We start from the raw sequence: 20,329 nt of genomic DNA, 5'->3' as shown, positions 1-20,329 counted from the left end.
CCGGGGCAGGAGGTGCAGCAGGAGAAGTAAATGACTGCCTCCGCTTCCCCCACGCAGGTAATGCTGGTCGGGTGGAGAGAGCACTGCAGCCCCAGGCTGGGCAGAGGGTGGGGGTAGCTAGGGTAGGTGCCGGGAACATGGTCCCTCTGCTCAGCCAGAGGTAGGGGCATTGCCTATGTCCCTCCCCCTGCTGAGGTGTCTGCAAGGGCATGGGAGCTCAGGGGAGACACTGGTGCTGTGAATCAGGCCAGAGCTAGCTACCTGGCCCAGAAGCACATGTTCCCTGCTCCTGTGGCCCTAGTCTTAGTAAGGCATTTGGGCAGCTTCTTTAGAAAGAAATTTGCAAATTAAGTGCCCAGTCAAGAAACACTTAAAGGACAATAGATCTTGGAAGGTTCCAATCCACATAAGTTTACCTGAGGATGTTCAAGGTAGCATGTGAACAATGGATCCTACCTGTAAGTTCTGAGTCATGCATGGACATGTGACTTGCCCATGTGACTCCAAAACTCCATCTTGTAGCTGGGATTCTACACAGGGGGAGGGAGGGGTTTCCACCCACAAGAGACAGTCTACTTAAACTCCTAGGAGACCTCTCCATTTTGTCTTCAGCTGGCTCAAGAGAGAGCCTCTCCACCCCCAAAACATACCTGAAAGAAACTGGAACAAGAGACAGTAACCATAGGGGTGTGAGTGATTGCTGGACCCAGACTAGAACGAGACTAGTCTGTAAAAGGAAGCTGACTGGAACACCTCTGAGGGTGAGATCCCATCTGTAATCACTTTCTTACTGTATTAGGATAGGCTTGCATGTTTTGTTTTTATTTTTGCTTTTTTCTGTCTGTTATTACTTGGAACCACCTAAGTCCTACTTTTTGTATTTAATAAAATCACTTTTTACTTATTAATTAACCCAGAGCATGTATTAATATCGGGGAGAGGAGAGCTGTGCATATCTCTCGATCAGTGTTACAGAGGGTGAACAATTTGAGTTTACCCCGTATAAGCTTTATACAGGGTAAAACAAATTTATTTGGGGTTTGGACTCCATTGGGAGCTGGGCATCTGGGTGTTAGAGACAGGAACACTTCTTAAGCTGTTTTCAGTTAAGCCTGCAGCATTCAGGGGATGTGGCTCAGATCTGGGTCTGGGTTTGCAGCAGGCAAGTGTCTGGCTCAAACCAGGCAGTGTTCTGAAGTCCCAAGTTAGCAGGAGAAATGGCTCAGAGGTAGTCTAAGCACATCAGTTGGCAGTTCCCAAGGGGTTTTCTGTGATCCAACCCATCACAGGAGGACTTCCTAGGAAGCTGGGTGCATGTACCAGTTAAAGTTGAGGTTTGAAGCTCAGACTTCTTTTGACTTGATGCCTAGGCCACTCCCACTTACCACACCTGTACTCTGTGTGCTATGCCACATAGTACCTTTAATCTAAAAGGACCACAACCTAAGTGCATATACTTTGCCTGCCAGTGAAATGTAACACAGGCTATGGGCTCAATCCTACAGACCTCCTTCATGTGACTTGATGTGGATATGGTGCTTTGTTTTTAACTAGTGCTAGTAATACGAGTCAATAGTTTAGACATGACGTGAAAGTGAAGGATAACTGATTCAACTGAAACCACTGGGAAAATAGTAACTACTCTAGCACATAATATAAATACCTTGTTTAAAATGTTTCCATGATACTGTGGATCCTTTATTACTATTGCAAAAGTGCCATGGGTCGTTACCATGTATAGACAAATGAGACTTGAACCATACCTTTCTTCTCTACCCACTATTACTCATTAAGGTTCCGATGCTTCAAAGATTTATGCACACATTTAACTTTATACACTGTGAGTAGTCCTGTTTAAGTCACTGACTTAGGAGTCCTGCATACCAAGAAATGCCTATTTATTCAGAACACAACAACCTTAACTTTGGCCCACAGGTTGTTTTTCACTTCTTTATTTCTAAAGAATTATAGAAAAGCCTATAAGCCTAAAAGAACTTGTTTATAAATATTGGTACTTGCTTACTACAGACCTTATATAAATTTTAATTTATTTTTATTTTAAATGGTTTCTATCTTTAAGTTTTAAAGTAACTTTTCTCTATCAAGATGAAAACTTTCGAAGATATGCTGCTTGATTTATGGTCTAGTTCCTAAATCTAAAGATTACCATAAATTATCTTATTTACAAGAATATTGGTGACGTGGGCATAAGATGTTCACATTTATTTTTAATGTTGTTGATGGATGAATGTGGAGTGGCTAGTGGTTGTTAGGACATTTTTAATCAATTATTTTTATAGGATTTGGGGCTGAACTTTCCATAAACTGGTGACATGTCATCTCAAGACCTTTTCTCCCAGACAAGGTCATGTCAGCGTCCTCAAGAGACATCTCTCATTTGTATTGTTTGTTTGTTTATTTATTTATTTATTTATTTAGGGAGAGGGAGGATTACAGACTTAATCTCTGATATTCAAATGCTAATTTTTTTTTAAATTGCTGGCTTAAGTGGGACTTCCCCAAAATTGGCTCTAGGTAAAGATGATGTGACTCAAACCTCATTGGATCAAGTTGCATGGCTCCAGAGTAGGCCTCATATCTGATTTTCCTAAAGGCTGTAGCGGGAAGCACTGCAAGACAGAAGGCTAGTCTACACTAGAAGCACTACATCAGTGCAGATGCACCAATGCAGCTGTAGCATGTCCAGTGAAGACTCTCTGTGCCAACAGGAGAGCTCTCTCCCATGGGCATCATTACTCCCCCCCTCTGCGAGAAGCAGAAGCTATGTCAGTGGGAGAGCATCTTGTAACTTGCATCGCTCAGGAGCATGGCTTTTTCACACCCCTGAGCGACGTAAGTTATACAACTTAAATGGTAGTGGAGACTGCAAACCATAAGAATCCAAGGTAAGGCTGAGAAGGCTCACCTTTTGGGTCAATAAGCCACCAGATGGAGGACTGACATTCCTGAAACCCAAAGGCTAGCCGTTTTGGGGAGAGGAAGTCGAGACATCAACATGCAGCTTTTGCCAGCCTGTGACCAGTCTCCTTGGATCTGAAGACGTCATGCTAGCTAGAAGCACTGTGACAGCAACATCCCGATCTGGCTCCTTGACTGCATTTCCAGCTCCTGTTTCAGGAGAGTCCAGAAGCTTATAGGAGTTTGTGTATCCCTTGCTATCTTGTTTTTCCTTCTAATATTATTGTCTTTTGTTTTTAGGAGACATCCCAGCCTTTTAATTTGCTAATTTTAGCATGTGAAACTGGCTGCGTGCAGGCATGTGTATGAGCACCCATAAAGGCCTCACATGTAAGGCACCCAAAAGAAAGTTCCCCAGGTTTAAAAAGCCCTAAAAATATGTTCTGTATTTGTGTTTAAAAGTCTTTTTAAAAAATAAAACTGTCAGAGCTAAATTTTTATACATAACAGTTGTCAAACTTCTGCTTATCAAAGTGTTCTGTTAGAGACTATTATAATATGTCTGAGGGGAAAAGGAAAGGTTTAGCCACCATGCTAGAATTGAAATCTAAGGAAGAAGCATTATAATTGACTTTAGGTAATAATTTGGTTTCAGTATGAAAATGTTTAGCCAGTTATTGTAAGGGGATTTTTGGGTTCATTATTTTATTCCCTGTCATCTTGGAATGCCTAAGTTGTTTGGCATCCATCTTGGCTCCCTGTCTTTATCCAAACTTTGGTGCCCTTTTTCAACTTCGGCGCCTTTTCCATTCGGTGGCGGGAAGGGTAGAATCATGTGACTGGCTAATCTGCCCAGCAGTGGAGGATTATTTAAGCCCACCTCTCCAGTCACTTGGGGCTGTCACCCTTGTGCTGTCACTGCTTTATTCTTAGTTTAGTATTAACAGTAGCTGGTGATCTCCTGTCTTGATTTTAACTTCTTTGTTTAGAAGTTTTAATAATTTAATAAAACTGATACTGAGGATCAGATTTTTAAAGATATTCAGGTGCCTAGTACGATTTTCAAAAGCACCCAGTCATTTTACTTCCATTCAATAGGAGTTAGGTGCCCAGGTGTTTTTGTAACATATCTGCATCTTGGGCATCTAAATATCTTTTAAAATCTTAACCTGAGTTAGGGTGACCATAAGAATGGCCTTACTGGGTCAGACCAAAGGTCCATCTAGCCCAGTGCCAGGTACCCCAGAGGGAATGAACAGAACAGGTAATCATCAAGTGATCCATCCCCTGTTGCCCATTCCAAGCCTCTGGTAAACAGAGGCTAGGGACACCATTCCTGCCCATCCTGGCTAATAGCCATTGATGGACCTATCCTCCATGAATTTGTCTAGTTCGTTTTTGAACCCTGTTATCGTCTTGGCCTTCACAACATCCTCTGGCAAGAAGTTCCACAGGTTGACTGTGCATTATGCGATTAAATTTTCCTTTTATTTGTTTTAAACCTGCTGCCTATTCATTTCATTTGGTGACCTCTAATTCTTGTGTTATGAGAAGTAGTAAACAACACTTCCTTATCTACTTTCTCTACACCAGTCATTTTTTTTATAGACTTCAGTCATACCTCCCCTTAGCTGTCTCTTTTCCAAGCTGAAAAGTCAGTCTTATTAATCTCTCCTCATACAGAAGCCATTTCATACCACTAATAACTTTTTGTTGCCCTTTTCTGAACCTTTTCCAATATCTTTTTTTGAGATGGGGCAACCACATCTGCACACAGTATTCAAGATGTGGGCGTATCATGGATCTATATAGAGGCAACATGCATCCTGTTTTGGCCAGGACAGTCCCCCTTTTTAAGACCAGGCCCCAATGCCCTGACTTTCTTGGCAAATTTGGCCATTTGTCCCACTTGCTCTTGCTAGTTGTAGTTTATCTGATCAATTGGCAAGAACAAATGGAAAAAATGCCCAGTTTTGTCCAAAAAAAAAAAAGTGCAGTCATCTCCAGTCACAGGTGGTGTGGAGCTTGGGCAAGCAGCAACACCAGGTGGCTCAAGACATCCCCATGTGGGGGGGGGGGGGCGTGTTGGGAGAGACTTGGTGATTTCAGGTGGTTCAAGCCAGCCCTGTGCAGTGTCACGATTTTACTTTGGTAAATATGGTCACCCTACCCTGAGTCCCATTTCTTTCAGTAAGCAATGTGGATCCAGAACTTTTGAGGACTTGGTTGGATATCAGCCAGTCAGCCTAAAAGCCTGATCAGCTCCCCCAATTAGCCTTGGAGTGTCACAACACATTGTTTCATTATAACACTGATGACAAAACATCTTAAATGTATTTTTTTTCTGTTTAGCGAGACAAGGTGGGTGATATCTTATACTGAATCAACTTCTGTTGGTGAGAGAGACAAGCTTTCGAGCTTACACAGATCTCTTCATTCTTTGTTTGCATTTATTCTTATCTGCTCCCAAATCTTTGTCTTCTCACCTTGACAAACAGCCAGGCTGCACATCTATTAAACAAGAAATCCACTACTATCTTTTTTTTTTTTTTTTTTTTTAAGAGGAAGATGGTCTTGTTGTGAAGGGGATTAAGAAGTGCTTGGTTCAAGTCCCTGTTCTCCACAGTCTTCCTGTTTTGACCTTGGTCAAATCACTTAATCACTATATGCCTCAGTTCTTCATCTGTAAAATTAGGACAATAATAATTCCCTTCTCATCTGTTTTGACTATTTAGATTGTAAATTCTTTACTAAGTGGCAATTATTTACTAAGAGGCAATTCTTTCCCTATTTGTTTGTATAATGCCTAGCACAATGTGGCCCTGATGTTGATTTGGGTCTCTAGGCAGTATTGTAATAAAAATATATAATAAACAAAATTTTAAACTACCCTACACCAATTCTTCTGAATAGGTACAACCCACATAGAGGATGGCTTTCCATACCTTCCCCAACTCAGCAGTCTTTGCTTCTCGCGATATATACTGCATTTGAAGCCCTCATTGCCACACAGCAGCCTGTGAGAGGGCGCTCAGACTACATGAAGGAATACATTTTCATCTCTCAACTCTTATTCTTTGTTATAAAGTAGTGAGAAAAAGTTTGAACTGAATGTAACAGGAGTTAAATTAAGCTGTTACAGAGAATGTCTGAATGCTGGCACAATGCCTAATACTCTTGAGAGGATTGGAGTTCTCACATAGTGAATCTATGTTGGCTCTAGGCCTAATACTCTTAAGACATTGAGAAGTAGCAGTGGACTTTTGGAAATGTGGATCTGTAGGTTTATTTAGTATTGTTACTCTTTTTGTATTTGACTTTGTAATAAAAATTTTGAGGAAAACTAAGTTTCTGCCTGACATTCTTAGGAATCATAGAAAACTCCTAGAGAAACACTGTCATGAAACATAGTTTTTGTCAGTCTGATTTCACATTGTATTAATCATGCCTAATAAAATTGTATTATACATAAGGCATTGTAATATAACAAGATTCAATGCAGCACTGAAATGTATAGGAAAATTTAATTTTTACAGATTTCATAAAATATTTTACTAGGTTTTATGTTTGCTTTTACAGATTTTTAGCAATGTGGCCATTGCATCTACTAAAACGTCTCCTTCCTCTCTCTCCCCCCCTCCCCCATATAATAAGATACACAATGATTGACTTTCATCAGAGGCACACTTAGTCCACATTGTACTGGCTCACCTGGCAGGATTATAGAGCACAGGGGACCAAGGTTTGAGTTCAGCTCTGATGATGTGCAGGATGCATATAGAGCAAGTTGGTCATATCATCCCACTAGGTGCTGAAGGATGTTGTGATTTATGCCACTTTTTGCAGTACTAGTGCTAACCCCGTTCTGCTGCTGATGAAATCCCAGTTTTGGTAACTAATTTATTACAGGTTTCAAAGTAGCAGCCGTGTTAGTCTGTATTTGCAAAAAGAACAGGAGTACTTGTGGCACCTTAGAGACTAACAAATTTATTTGAGCATAAGCTTTCGTGAGCTACAGCTCACTTCATCAGATGTCTGAATGCATCCGATGAAGTGAGCTGTAGCTCATAAAAGCTTATGCTCAAATAAATTTTAGTCTCTAAGGTGCCACAAGTACTCCTGTTCTTTTAATTTATTACAGTTTCTATGGGACATGGTAAGCTTCACTTCCTCACTGTGTGATGTTAAATAGGAACTACATTTCTGTCAGGTAACATGTTTCCTATATATTTAGGGATAAATTCTGCCAGTGCATATGCAAATATGTAAGAACACAAGCCTCAATGGGTGCCATGTGTGGATACAGATGGAACCCTATAACACCATGTTACAGTGTGGTAGCAACTGCGTACTGCTGTTGTGCTGCGATACAGACCACAGAGGTTTAATCTGAGGGAAAACAGATGACTGATCCAAAATTAGGTATTCTTAGAGAAAGGGTTGGGGGGGGGGGGGGAGAGTGCCCTGCAGGGAGCTGAGCTGGCCCTATTTGTCTGTGCCATGATCATATGCTTATCATTATGGGCACATGAGACCCAAATCTCTTGCGTCAGCCATGCCTCAGTGTTTCTGGTATATGCCACCACACATGAAGTGAGATGGGAGGGAGGGAATTTTTAATGTGTGTTTGTGATGAGGCTCCATTTGGGAAGCTGCTCTGTGGTAGTCTACAGCAGCATTCTCAAACTTAATTGCACCATGACCCCCTTCTGACAAAAACAATTATTACACAACCCCAGGAAGAGGGACCAAAGCCTGAGCCCACCCAAGCCCTGCTGCCCCAGGTGGGACTCGGGGGGAGGGGGGGGCAAAGCTGAAGCCCAAAGGCTTCTGCCCTGGGCGGGGGGCATGTAACCTTAGCCTTGGGTGGTGGGGTTCATGCTTTGGCTTTGGTACCAGGCGGTGGATCTTGAGCTTGGGCCCTGGACCCCAACAAAGTCTAACACCAGCCTCAGTGACCCCATTAAAATGGGGTCCTGACCCACAGTTTGTGAACCCCTGGTCTACAGGGATGGGAGAGTTGTATATCTCAGTCTGCAATGGGAGGAGGAATTTAGTAGTGCAACATACACCCTCTCTTTCTTTAAGGGTAGGGATAGGATTTCGTGGTATGTATTAGTCTGTGAGGATGGAGGGATTTTGCTGTGTTCTACAGTCTCTGGGGATTAGACCTAATCACACAGCAAAATTTTCTCTATCTCTCTGAGGGTAGGAGAAGCATTTTGCAGTGTGTTTTACAGACTCTGAGGATGGAGGAGATTATCACAGTATGTGCTACAGTCCAGGGGAGTTTTGCTGTGTGCGTACAGTCTTGCCCTTCTGTGGATAAGGGGTGCTGATGAGAACGTGGGCACATCTTGAGAAGTGCTAAGATGGCACAGTGCTTGGATGAGATCAGTCCATGGATGAAGAACAGTTTGCTGATGGTAAACTTGAGCAAGACAAAGGTGATGATGCTGGACAGAGGAAACCATTTGGAAGAGTTCACAGCCATGGTGCAGTCTCCTTTGGTTGAAGATGCACACCCAAAATTGGTCAATTCACTCCAGGAGTTTGGAATACTCTTGGATTTGTCACTGATGCTAAGGTCTCGCATAGCAACATATGAGAAAAATACTTTGGCTAGAAGACTCAGTCCTATCCCGGTGGAGGATGACCTGGCCTCAGTTGTTAAAGCCTTTATCACCTCTCTACTGGACTACAGCAATGCAATAGATCTCGGCATAAAGCCTTAAACATTGAAGAAGCTCCAACTAGTACAGAATACTGCAGTGCATTTCATCAGCAACACTGGGTATCATGAGCATATCAGACTTGTCTTCTGCTCTCTAAACTGGCTTCCCATGGACTATCAAATCAGGATCAAGGTCTTGGGTCTTATCTTCAAGGCACTTTGTGGCTTAGGCCTAGGATTTCTAAAAGATCATCTAAAATTCTGGGACGAAGATCATGGTCAACAACTCTGCTCCTCTGGCACAATGGAATTCTCTACAGTAATCGTAAAGTTATCTGTGTGGGAGACTGACCTCAAAAAAAGTTCTATCTGAGACTGTGGATTCAACTTCTGCAGAAAATAAGGACCATCACAAATCTCGCCACTTTCTGCTCCAAGTATAAAGTGTATTTCTTTGACTTCTCTAATATAAATACATCGGAACATGTATAAGTATATTAATAACCCTATCAAAACAAGGTATTTCATTGCACATACTTGGAAGAGGATAAGCAAATAAACACATGGCAGATACTAAGCGTGAGGCTTAATGTACTATTGGAAGGTGCTCAAATTATAGTGCTGAGCACAATGCAGGGAGGGATACTTCAGTGGCTTGAGCTCTGGCCTACTAAACCCAGGGTTGTGAGTTTAATCTTTGAGGGGGCCATTTGGGGATTGGTCCTGCTTTGAGCAGGGGGTTGGACTAGATGACCTCCTGAGGTCCCTTCCAACCCTGATATTCTATGATAAGAACCTATGTAGAATAGAAGTGTTTCCAGAACAGGGCCATAGGGCTATTATAAAAGGGGTACACTTTTATAAAAGGGGTCCACCCACTCTGCATTTACAATACAACTAATTAATGTAGCAATTACAAAAAGAATATTTTACTATGTAATAATATGACAGAGAAATTACAATGATCTGTCTCCTAAAAAAGGGAAATCTCATTTTCACAGGGAATTATGTTAGACTAATTGCCCTACTCTGTCATGTTGTCTAATGAATACAGAATTATAAAATTCCTTTAGCAACAACTGTTAATATTTGTTTAGCTGTAACGTTGGTATGTTAAAATTGTAGACTGTCACTTTAAATTTCAGGGTTTATTCCTGGTCCTGCTGGCAAGCAGCAGATACCACTGATTTAGTCTACTTAAGGAATCCTCTCTACATGTACACAATCATTTGAAAGCTTATTATCTCTTCTTTAAGAAGAGGTATGATGTGGAGCTGTCAAGTGATGCTGTTACAATAAAAATGTGGATAAACAGACATCCTCAACACATTAAAATGACCACTTTGAAATATCTGCATTTGTTTCTATTAGTTTAATGACTGTTTGTTTTTATTTCAAAACATGAACTTAGATTTCTTTGTGATCTCACAGCAACACTGTAAAGGCTAAAACAAAATCTAATAAAGTTGTACAGGTATCACTGAAATGTAATGGGATCTTACCTACCGACTCCCTGAGTTTGCTAAAATCTGCCTTCTGGAAATCTATTTTCTTTATTATGCTATTTTCCCTTCAACCTTCCTTAGAATCATGAATTCATCATTTCATGATCAATTTCACCTAAGCTGCCTTCTACTTTTCACTTCTCAATCTTTTCTTCCCTATTTGTCAAAATCAAATCTAAGATACCTTCTCCCCTAGTGGCTTTCTCTACCTTTTGAAATAAAAAATTGTCTCCAATGCATTCTAAGAACTTGTTGCATAATGCATCAAATGCATCCGATGAAGTGAGCTGTAGCTCACGAAAGCTTATGCTCAAATTTGTTAGTCTCTAAGGTGCCACACGTACTCCTTTTCTTTTTGCGAATACAGACTAACACAGCTGCTACTCTGAAACCTGTTGCATAATCTGTGCCCCACAATATTATTTTTCGCAACAGGTGTTTGGGTAGCTGAAGTCCTCCATCACCACCACATCCTCGTGCTTTGGATGATTTTGTTAGTTGTTTATAAAAAGCCCCATCCACCTCCTCTCCCTGGTTGGGTAGTCTGTAGTAGACCCTACCGTGACATCACCCTTGTTTTTTTTACCCCTTTTATCCTTACCCAGAGACTTTCAACAAGGCTGTGTCCTATTTCCATCTCAACCCCAGTCCAAGTATATACATTTTTTGATATATATAAGGCAATACCTCCTCCTCCCTTTTTTCCCTGCCTGTCTTTCCTGAGCAAGCTATACCCTACTATACCAATATTCCAGTCGTGTATTATCCTACCAAATCGATGCAACACCAATTATATCATAATTATGTTTATTAACTAGCCTTTCTAGTTCTTCTGGTTTATTCCCCATACTTCTCACATTAGCATACAAACATTGAACATACTGATTTGACACCCCTCTCCCCCATGTTCTCTCTTGTCTCTCCCTTATCCCTGCTGTAATGGCTCATGCTCCACCCAGATTCTGACCCTTCTCCCAGCTCTCCATGTTTTTTACTTACATGTGGGCTTTTGTCTCCTGCCCCCATTGAACCTAGGTTAGCCAGTCTGTATCCAAAGATGCTCTTTCCCTTCCTTGATACATGGATCCCATCTCTGCTCAGCAGTCCTTCCTGGAACAGCATCTCATGGTCATGGGTGGCACTTGGACCACTGGCTGGGGGATGCTAGCCCTCAGCCTCGTCCCTTCCATCCCCTGGAGCAGCCCAGAGTCCCCAACCAGGGCTGCTGGACACTGCCCCAGGCTACTGGAGTGCCACGTGGGCGAGTGGCACGGTCCCAGCCCCGGAGTGCTGGGAGGGCGGGTCGCATGGCCCCAGCCCCTAAGTGCCAGGTGGACACGTGGCACGGCTTCACCCCTGGAGCTCCAGAAGGGGGTTGGTGCAGCCCCAGCCCCAAAGTCCTTGGAGGGTGGGTGCCCCTGAGTGCTGGGCAGCATGTCGTGGCCCCAGCCTCCTCAACCCCAGATTGCCAGTGGCGCAGCACCAGTCCCAGAGTGCCCGGAGGGAGGGTGGCATATGCGGCTCCAGGGTCAGCCCCAGCCTGAGCCGGCGCCCCTGCATAGGGGAACTAGGAAGAGTGGGCCAGAGCAGGAAGCAGGAGGGAGTCTGGGGGCAAAGCATGGGCGGGGCCATGCCTGGCCATTTGGGAAGGCGCAGCCTTCCCCAGCCTATGATACCTGCTGCCCATGCCTATGATCAAGAAAACTGAGGCTCTCCTGGCGACACCGTCTGCACAGCCAGTCATTCACCTCCAAGATCCATCTGTCTTTTCTAGTCTCCTACCTTTGACTACAAGGATTGAAGAGAACACCACCCACACCCCCTACTCCTTCTCCATTACTCCTGGAGCCGGAGAGCCCTGTAACCACTTCTGATCTGCTCAGGGTCATACCTCACAGTATCGTTAGTGCCCACAGGGATGAGTAAGATGGGGTAGTAGTCAGAGGGCCGGATGATCCTTGACAATCCCTCTGTAACCTCTCAGAGCCAGGCCCATACCTCCCAGGACACCATGTGAGGCTGACAGATGGGTGCCTCCATCCCCCTGATGACTAGTAGTGGAGGGTAAGCTTTCGTGAGCTACAGCTCACTTCATCGGATGCATTTGGTGGATGAAGTGAGCTGTAGCTCATGAAAGCTTATGCTCTAATAAATTTGTTAGTCTCTAAGGTGCCACCAGTACTCCTTTTCTTTTTGCGGATACAGACTAACACGGCTGCTACTCTGAAACTAGTAGTGGAGGGCTCTCTGTTTGACTTCTGCATTGCCCCAGCCTCTGTAGCTGATTCTGGGAAGATGGTGACCTGGAAGATGGCCCTGGCTGCGAGTGCCCAGCATTTCCTCAGGGGCAGAGTCTCTGGGCTGTGGGCCCCCAGGGGCCAGCAGGGGTCTGGTTGAAGAGCCCTGGCTCTTTATTTATTATTCTATTACCCTTTGCCTATTTGTTGCTCCCTGGCACTATTCTGTTTCATTGTGTTGTGGGGGGTGACCTGATAGACATTCTGTCCCCAGCCCCATGTCACACTCTGTGCTCCAGGGCAGGGGTGGGCTCTGTGGGGCAGGCACAGACACCGGGCTGGAGGGACGAGGGGGGAGTCGCACACAAGCCTAACACTGATGCTGAGGGAATTCCCGCGCCGCCCCCGCGGGTCCTTCTCTGCACTTGATTAGTGGAACTGAGGGCAAAGTAAGGGCAGAGGCGTCACTCCTCCATTGCGCATGGCTGGCGCGGCTCTGGGCCGCCAGGGCCGGTTCGCGATTAGAGGGCTCCGTTTGAGTTCTGCGTTGCTTCTGTAGCCGCTTCCGGGAAAATGGCGGCCTGGAGAGCGGCGCTGGCTGCGGCTGCCCGGCGTTCCCTGAGGGGCAGCGTCTCCGGGCTGCGTGTCCCTGGGAGCCAGCAGCGGTGTCCGGGTCTGTGGGCTGCAGCTGCCACCCTGCTTGGAGGAGGCTCGTTGGCAGCGGCTTACAGCGGCTGGTGCGGACGGCCAGCGCCTGGCGGGTTCCTGACGGTGCTGGCTCAGGTAAGTGACCAGCCTCCCCGGGGCAAGGCTGTTACCCGCCATAACTGCCGTGCCCACCGCGCTCGCGCCCTGGGCAGGGGCTGTTACCCGCTCTAACCCCCACCGCCATACACGCATGCGCGCACACAGGCGGGGTAGCCCAGGGCAGGGGCTGTTGCCGGCTATAACTTTCCCATACATACGGTAGCCTGGGCTAGGGGCTCTTACCCGCTATAAACTACCCCCGTCGCCGCCCCCCCCCTCCGATACACAGACACCATTCGCTGGGGCAGAGGGCGCTGGGCTGGGGTGGTTATCTACTATAACACCCCATCCTTCCCCCCCCCCCCCCCGACATCTGATAGCCCAGTGCAGGGCCATTACTTACTATAGCCCCCCCCCCGCCGCCCCCACCCCAACTCGGTAGCCTAAGCTAAACGGGGGCTATTACTCGTCTTCTGAGTATCCCATAAAGCCCACTGACCACAGCGTATGCATACTGACACTATGACCCAGTGCAGTACAGTTTATGGCAGGAAAGCCTGGCAGGTGAAGAAAGGTGCATAGACAGTAATTACGCTGTATCTGACCCAAAGAAGAGTGAGTGACAGTGGAAGCTGGTGACATCTCTGCTTAGGTACATGCAGTATGAAATCATCTGATAGCAAACCATAATGATCATACTTTATCTGTCCCAAAACTGTAGATAGAGCCCTCCTGGAAGAGCCTCCATTGCTTAGTTCATCTGAGGTCAAGCAGGTGAGGTAATGCATGTATCTGGTCTCATTGGCATCAGGCAGCAACCAAGATCAACAATATTTCACTTAAGACAATCCTGGCCTTATTTAGATTAATGGGTTGTGCCTTGTCTTCGATGGAAGCAAGATTTCCTTCTTAGTGTTGAGTGCCTTTCCCCATTCACTGTAAACCATAATCACACAATAATGTAGATAACCTAGTTGCAGTTGACACAAGTATGCATTTAATTAGTCAGCTTTGCCTGTAATTGTTCATTTACAAAGTTTGTTGTCTGCTACACAATCTAAAGTAGTCACTTCAACTGGCACTTGTGCATTTAAGGATGAGTATTTCACAAACAGAATGTTTTTGTGTCTTGTGTTCTGTCTGAATTGCATGCACCACCCAGTAAAAATATTTTCCAAGCAACTCTATGTATTACTTGCGTTTGTATTATGAATATTAGAATGTACTTGCCTATTAAGCATCAGTATGCAGATAAAGGATTACTGTCAGGAATACAGTGAGGTGGCAAAGTTTGCAGGTGATACAAAATTACTCAAGATAGTTAAGTCCAAAGCTGACTGCAAAGAGTTACAAAGGGATCTCACAAAACTGGGTTGATAAGTGCAAAGTAATGCACGTTGGAAAACATAATCCCAACTATACATACAAAATGATGGGGTCCACATTAGTTATCACTCAAAAAGGAGATCTTCAAGTCATTGTGGATAATTCCCTGAAAACATCTGCTTAGTGGGCAGCGGCAGTCAAAGCTAACAGAAAGTTAGGAACCTTTAGGAGAGAGATGATAAAAACAAAATATAACGTCACTATATAAATCAGTGGTACACCCACAACTTGAACACTGCAGGCAGTTCTGGTTGTTCCCATCTCCAAAAAGATATATGAGAGTTGGGAAAAAGTACAGAGAAGAGCAACAACAATGATCAGAGATATGGAACAGCTTCCGAGTGAGGAGAGAGATCAAAATTAAAAAGACAGGGACTGTTCATTTTAGAAAAGAGATGGAGAAAGTGAATAAAGACATAACACACAAACCAGGGGTCACCCAATGAAATTAATAAGCAGCAGATTTTAAACAAACAAAATGAAGTACCTCTTCATACAACACTCATTCAACCTGTAGAACTCATTGTCAGAGGATGTTATGAAAGCCAAAAATATAACTGGGTTCAGAAAAGAATTAGATAAATTATCCTCCATGAACTTATCTAATTTAATGGTATTAGCCAAGATGGTGAGGAATGCAACCCTATGTTCTGGTTGTCCCTAAACCTCTGACTGAAGGTGGGTGGGGATGGATGACTGGGGATGGATCATTTGATTGCCGTGTTCTGGTCATTCCCTCTGAATCATTCAGCCCTGGCCACTGTTAAGACTGGATGCTGGGCTTGATGAGCCATTGGTCTGACCCAGTTATGTAAATAGATTTTAAAAAACAAAACAAAAACCTCTCTTGAGAACTTCAAAGCATTATTATCCATACTAACATTGTCCTTTTCCGTTTGGGAGTGAAGTCTTTCTCTGTTTTCTTTGGGAGATTAAATTAATATGTGGCTTGTTGGATACATGGACGTGCTTGTATTGCTGTCCTTTGGTCAGTTCTCATGAGTGGATTGAGTATTGGGAAATATACAAGGATTCTGATCATGGAAGTACTCCCAGAGCAAAAATTTGTATTTACCTTGCATTCTAACAAATACTGAACATATCGAAGAGTGTAGGTCAGGCAGTTGCATAAAACTTCTAATCCTTGTTTTATTCTTGAGTCACAAAATAGGCTAGGATTTTGTCAGTGTTGCAGTCCTTATTGTGGAAAAATGACACTTTTCTAAGATCAGCAGAGCAGTTTTTAAAAGTGTGATATTTTTATGATGAGTTTAATCTTAGTCCTGTCCTTAGTCCTTGAAAGTGCCCAATTAATAACAACTTTGATTTGCTAAATATAGGACCCTGTCATAGCAATAATACTGTGGGGCATTATGCAAAGGTTCTGCATCCAGCATTCAGGCCCATTAACATGCTTCTGGGAATAGTTTTAATTTGCTCTGAAGAACCAACATATTGAAAAACACAGTATTTTTGTTCACAAAGTGTAGTCTCTTGTTTCACAACAGTTGAATACTACATTTAAAATATGAAAATACCAGATTACAGTTTTAAGGATTACAAAAAATCTTGTCAAGGGAAATTTGCAGAGATAAGTATTTATGTATAATTAAAATGATTTTGTGTAACCTTAATCAGGTGCCAAAATCATCACATGAATGAATTGGAAGTAGTCTCATGATATGACACTTGTGAAACCCAATATTTTTTTAAAAAATAACCACAAAGGAAAAGCATCTGAGGCTGTGCTGAATTAACATAGTTCTGGTGGTGATAGACCATGGAATAGCTCCCATATAGTATTTGGCTAGCTACCCTCTAGGTGGAACCTGGTATTTCTAGGGACCGTTAGTTGCGGAAAAGTGGAATCACTGAATAGTAGCGGATTCCCGTAATTTAATTTTTGTTTTCCATTTTCAGCAATAAAATGAGCTGAAATTCCATGCCACTTAGAGGCAGAGGTTCTGCATCCAACTTTTAATGACTCTTGCCCTGAAATGTCTCAAGTGCTGACCATACAAACTGTGATACTGAGGTCAAGAATGGAAAATGAAAAGAAAAATAAGAGAATAAAAGAAAAATGGGATTGTGAAGTCCTAAATTGAAAGGAGGTGGGGGATGGAGTAGTAGAGCCAGCATGGTATTCTCCTTGCTCAGCAGTCTGTATTAGATACTACTGGTAAAGCTCTAGTAAATGTAAATCTAAAATATTCATAAGCAAATTGTATTGTAAGACTATTAAGTTTCTTATGCAGCTATGTTAGTGATATGGGGAATTGTTCTGTGAGGAGCGTGTGTTATGTTTGAGATTTTTTTTTTTCTTAGACACAGATAACTGATGGCTTCACTGGTTCATTGTCCTGTTGAACATAAAGGCTATCAACCCAACTTTTATTTGTCTCACAATGTAACTCTTTGATTTTGAATGTCCTAAGTATTTTTAATTGTGTAGTATGATGGGGGTTGATACAGAGAGACTAGTTCTGTAAAAGAAAATATTGATAGTTTTATGCAATTATTCATAAACATTAAATTAACAGAAATTCAACTACCTTACGGTGATACAAAAGTACATTATTGAAATGTAAATTAGGAATTTTGAAATGTTTTGTAACTCTATATCCACCACCAAGTTGTAAGTGGTCTAAAGCCTCACATTTATTGTTTAGAACTTTGAATCTATTGCCATGCCAACATTTCCCACATTTCTCCACATTCTTCTCCTTCCCCCCACCCTCCCCTTTCAGCCATGCAACCAGTAAAGTTGTTGCATGTGAATTAACTGGTGAAGAATGATAATGATTGTTTGAGGTGTATCTGATGTCAGTGGCACTGTTTAAGAATGACCTGCGTTATTAATCTGACCCTGAGTGTAATTGTAACAGTTAGATACAATAACCATTAATAACTTTGCTTAATTATCACATAACGCCCTGATCTTGCAAAAACTTAGTGTATGCTTAATGACAGGTTTCAGAGTAGCAGCCGTGTTAGTCTGTCTTCGCAAAAAGAAAAGGAGTACTTGTGGCACCTTAGAGACTAACACATTTGAGCATAAGCTTTCGTGCATCCGATGAAGTGAGCTGTAGCTCGCGAAAGCTTACACTCAAATAAATGTGTTAGTCTCTAAGGTGCCACAAGTACTCCTTTTCTGTATGCTTAATGTATGCACTATGAAGAGTTCCACTGATGTGGCTATTCATGTCTTCTTAGGATCAGGGCCTAATTTTTTCAAATATTACTTGCTCCAGAGCAGTAATGATAAGATGTGTGCATATAAAACTGTTTTTAATCATTGACAAATGACTTTATGACAAACAATATAGCATCAAAGTTAGTTCTGAAAAAAAGCATTCTATACTTTTTAAAAAGAGTGTATTACTTCTACTATGACAGGTTTCAGAGTAGCAGCTGTGTTAGTCTGTATCCGTAAAAAAAAAAAAAAAAAAGAAAAGGAGTACTTGTGGCACCTTAGAGACTAACAAATTTATTAGAGCATAAGACTTCGTGAGCTACAGCTCACTTCTACTATATTTTCCTTTCTCTTTCCCCATTCCCCAAACCTGTTCTTTCATTATTTATTGAACTGAATATAAAAATATCTCTGGCACTGATCTGCTGCTGAAGTCTTAACTGAACTTTCCTGTTAAGTGACTTAATACTGTTAAACTTTATATATGTGCTTACATTTACTAATGGTCAGTGTCCGATTGATTTTTAATGGGGCTGCTACTCATAGTGCATAAAGTTAAGCATGCCTGTAAGTCTGTGAAGACTGAGGATAAATGAATGAATCAATTTTTTCTTCCTGTAAGAAGCATAGTTAACCTGTTTCATTTTCTAGCTTCTTACTTTCCTTTATTATGTGTTAATCCATTTTTTATTTCTTCTTACAGTTTGGTCTGTGTAGTCATAGAGGCTTTTTTCTTGTTTATCTTTAGTATCTTTAGGATATGGTAGTCTGGTGTTTTGTTCATACAGTGTAATTTTCTTTGTTTTGTCACTCTTATTGTAGACTAGAGACAAAAGTTCATGACCAGATTTAGGTTTGGTCTACGCTACAGAGTTAGGTCGATGTAAAGCAGCTACCTAATTATGTCAGTGTATACACTACAGCCTTGTTCCCACCAATGTCAGTGCCCTGTTACACCAACATAATAACTCCACCTCCACTAGAGGCTTAGGGCTAATGTTGGTGTAGATAGGGTGACCCAGTGTCTGTGGAGACACAGTACTATTTACATCAGCTGTTTGCTGTCATTCAATTTCACAGCTCCATGCTGAAGCTGTGAAATTGACAAGAAAGCTGGGCTGTCACTGGGGTGGGTGGGGAGCTCCAGCTAGAGCCCGTCTGCCCCCCCCCCCGGTCCCCTCTCCCAGCTGGGATGTGTTTGTCCTGCTGGGAGCCTGGCTTCCCAACCCCCCTGCCCCTGGGTTCTCGGCTCCCCGCCACATCTGGGTTCCTGGTGGGGAGCACCTGGAGTCTGGGCGGGGAGCCGGGAACCTCGGTGCAGTTGCCAGGCTCCTTGTGGGGAGCCCAAGGCGCAACCTGGCTGGGATCAGGGAGTCAGATGGGTGCAGCCCAGCTGGGAGGTGGGGAGCCCTGTGGCTGCCCGGAGGCTCCTGGCACCCTGCCAGAGCTCACAGTCAGGAGCTGAGAGCTCGGGGGCAACCGGGTTTCTGGCAGAAGAGAGCTGAGAGCCCGGGGGCTGTTGGGCTCCCAGTGGCCAGGAGCCGAAAGCATGGTGGGCAGCCAGGATGTGCACAACCGAGAGACCTAGGGTAGTGAACTACTGCAGTAATTACTACGGGGGTTATAAGTCTACCTAACATAGGTTGACTTGTGTTTCTAGTGTAGACATTGCCTTAATGTAAGATTGCCGTGGATGTAATTTTTCTGGTCATTAAAGCTCTAGATAAGCAGTGGAGAATGTAAGAAATTATCTTTATTAATTTTTTTTGGCCTATTCTTGTTTAGATTTTTTTTGTTTTTTTTATGCTCCTAATCAACATAACTATTCTGACAAAACTTAAAGCATAGACTAAGCAGTAGTGATGGCTTATATTTGTTTTTCCATAGTACTGTAATTCAAATAAGAGTGAAATAACATATGGTTGAGAAGCTTGATAAGAGACTGGTCTATGCAGCATCTATTATTTTTATATTTTCAGATCATTTGCAGTCTACTGTATTAACATTCCATTAAATTCTTACTCTCACTGAAACTCTTAGGCTTAAGTGTCTGTCTTAACATTAATCAATTCTGCAGTTTTAAACTCCCATTTTCTGGGCATATAAGCCCACTACTTGACTTTTAAATATTTGATCCTGCTTAACTGAGGTGAAGCAGAACATAAAGCTTTTGACTCGATGCAACTTTTTTGTCTCATATTTATACTATCTGTTATAGCATTGCATTGCAATTGTTGCTATTTGCTTTATGACTTTCTGTTGTTTGTTCAACATCAGCAGTGTGCTATAGTCTTTTCAGATAAGAGAAGACAAGGTTCCTACCCTGAAGAGCTTACACTAAGTGCACATGGTAATTGTAGACCATAATGAGGAATTTAATACTAGACTGTACTGATCTCCTAACAGTCAATCAAGCAGTCTATCTAGTGCCATTCTCTTGCATCACTGTCTTATACTTTTGAAGTCCTCTTTTTTTCTTCATTTGAATAAAATGTACATCCTCCCAACCTTAAAACAAAAAAATTGGTAGCTTATTTTTACATTTCTTAGAGAAAAGATGTTTAAAAACATTATACTTCCTTGTGTCCTACAGACTCGCATTGAATGCTTCATGTTTTAGTTGAAAATGCACTGCGTGAGAGCCTCACCCTCATTCCAGACCCTTTAT

The 20,329-nt window shown here is 42.8% G+C and overlaps 1 protein-coding gene across 2 annotated transcripts in view; it reads left to right on the top strand.

The window, feature by feature from the left end:
• Positions 1-12,794: 12,794 nt before the first annotated feature.
• MICU2 (mitochondrial calcium uptake 2) overlaps positions 12,795-20,329 on the top strand; it is a 270,237-nt gene continuing 262,702 nt past the window's right edge. Inside the window, exon 1 of one of the 2 annotated variants that reach the window (XM_038387100.2) lies at positions 12,795-13,118. In XM_038387100.2, coding sequence (XP_038243028.1) covers positions 12,909-13,118 — 210 coding nt within the window. In that variant the 5' untranslated portion in view covers positions 12,795-12,908. Of the gene's footprint in view, positions 13,119-19,993; positions 20,012-20,329 lie in introns of those variants that run through there. The other variant, XM_043504291.1, reaches the window with a different exon arrangement.

The sequence above is a fragment of the Dermochelys coriacea genome, chromosome 1 (genome assembly GCF_009764565.3).
Source record: "Dermochelys coriacea isolate rDerCor1 chromosome 1, rDerCor1.pri.v4, whole genome shotgun sequence".
NCBI classification, from domain to species: domain Eukaryota; kingdom Metazoa; phylum Chordata; order Testudines; family Dermochelyidae; genus Dermochelys; species Dermochelys coriacea.
Note: the sequence above shows the minus strand (reverse complement) of the source record. Positions and strands in the feature narration are given on the sequence as shown.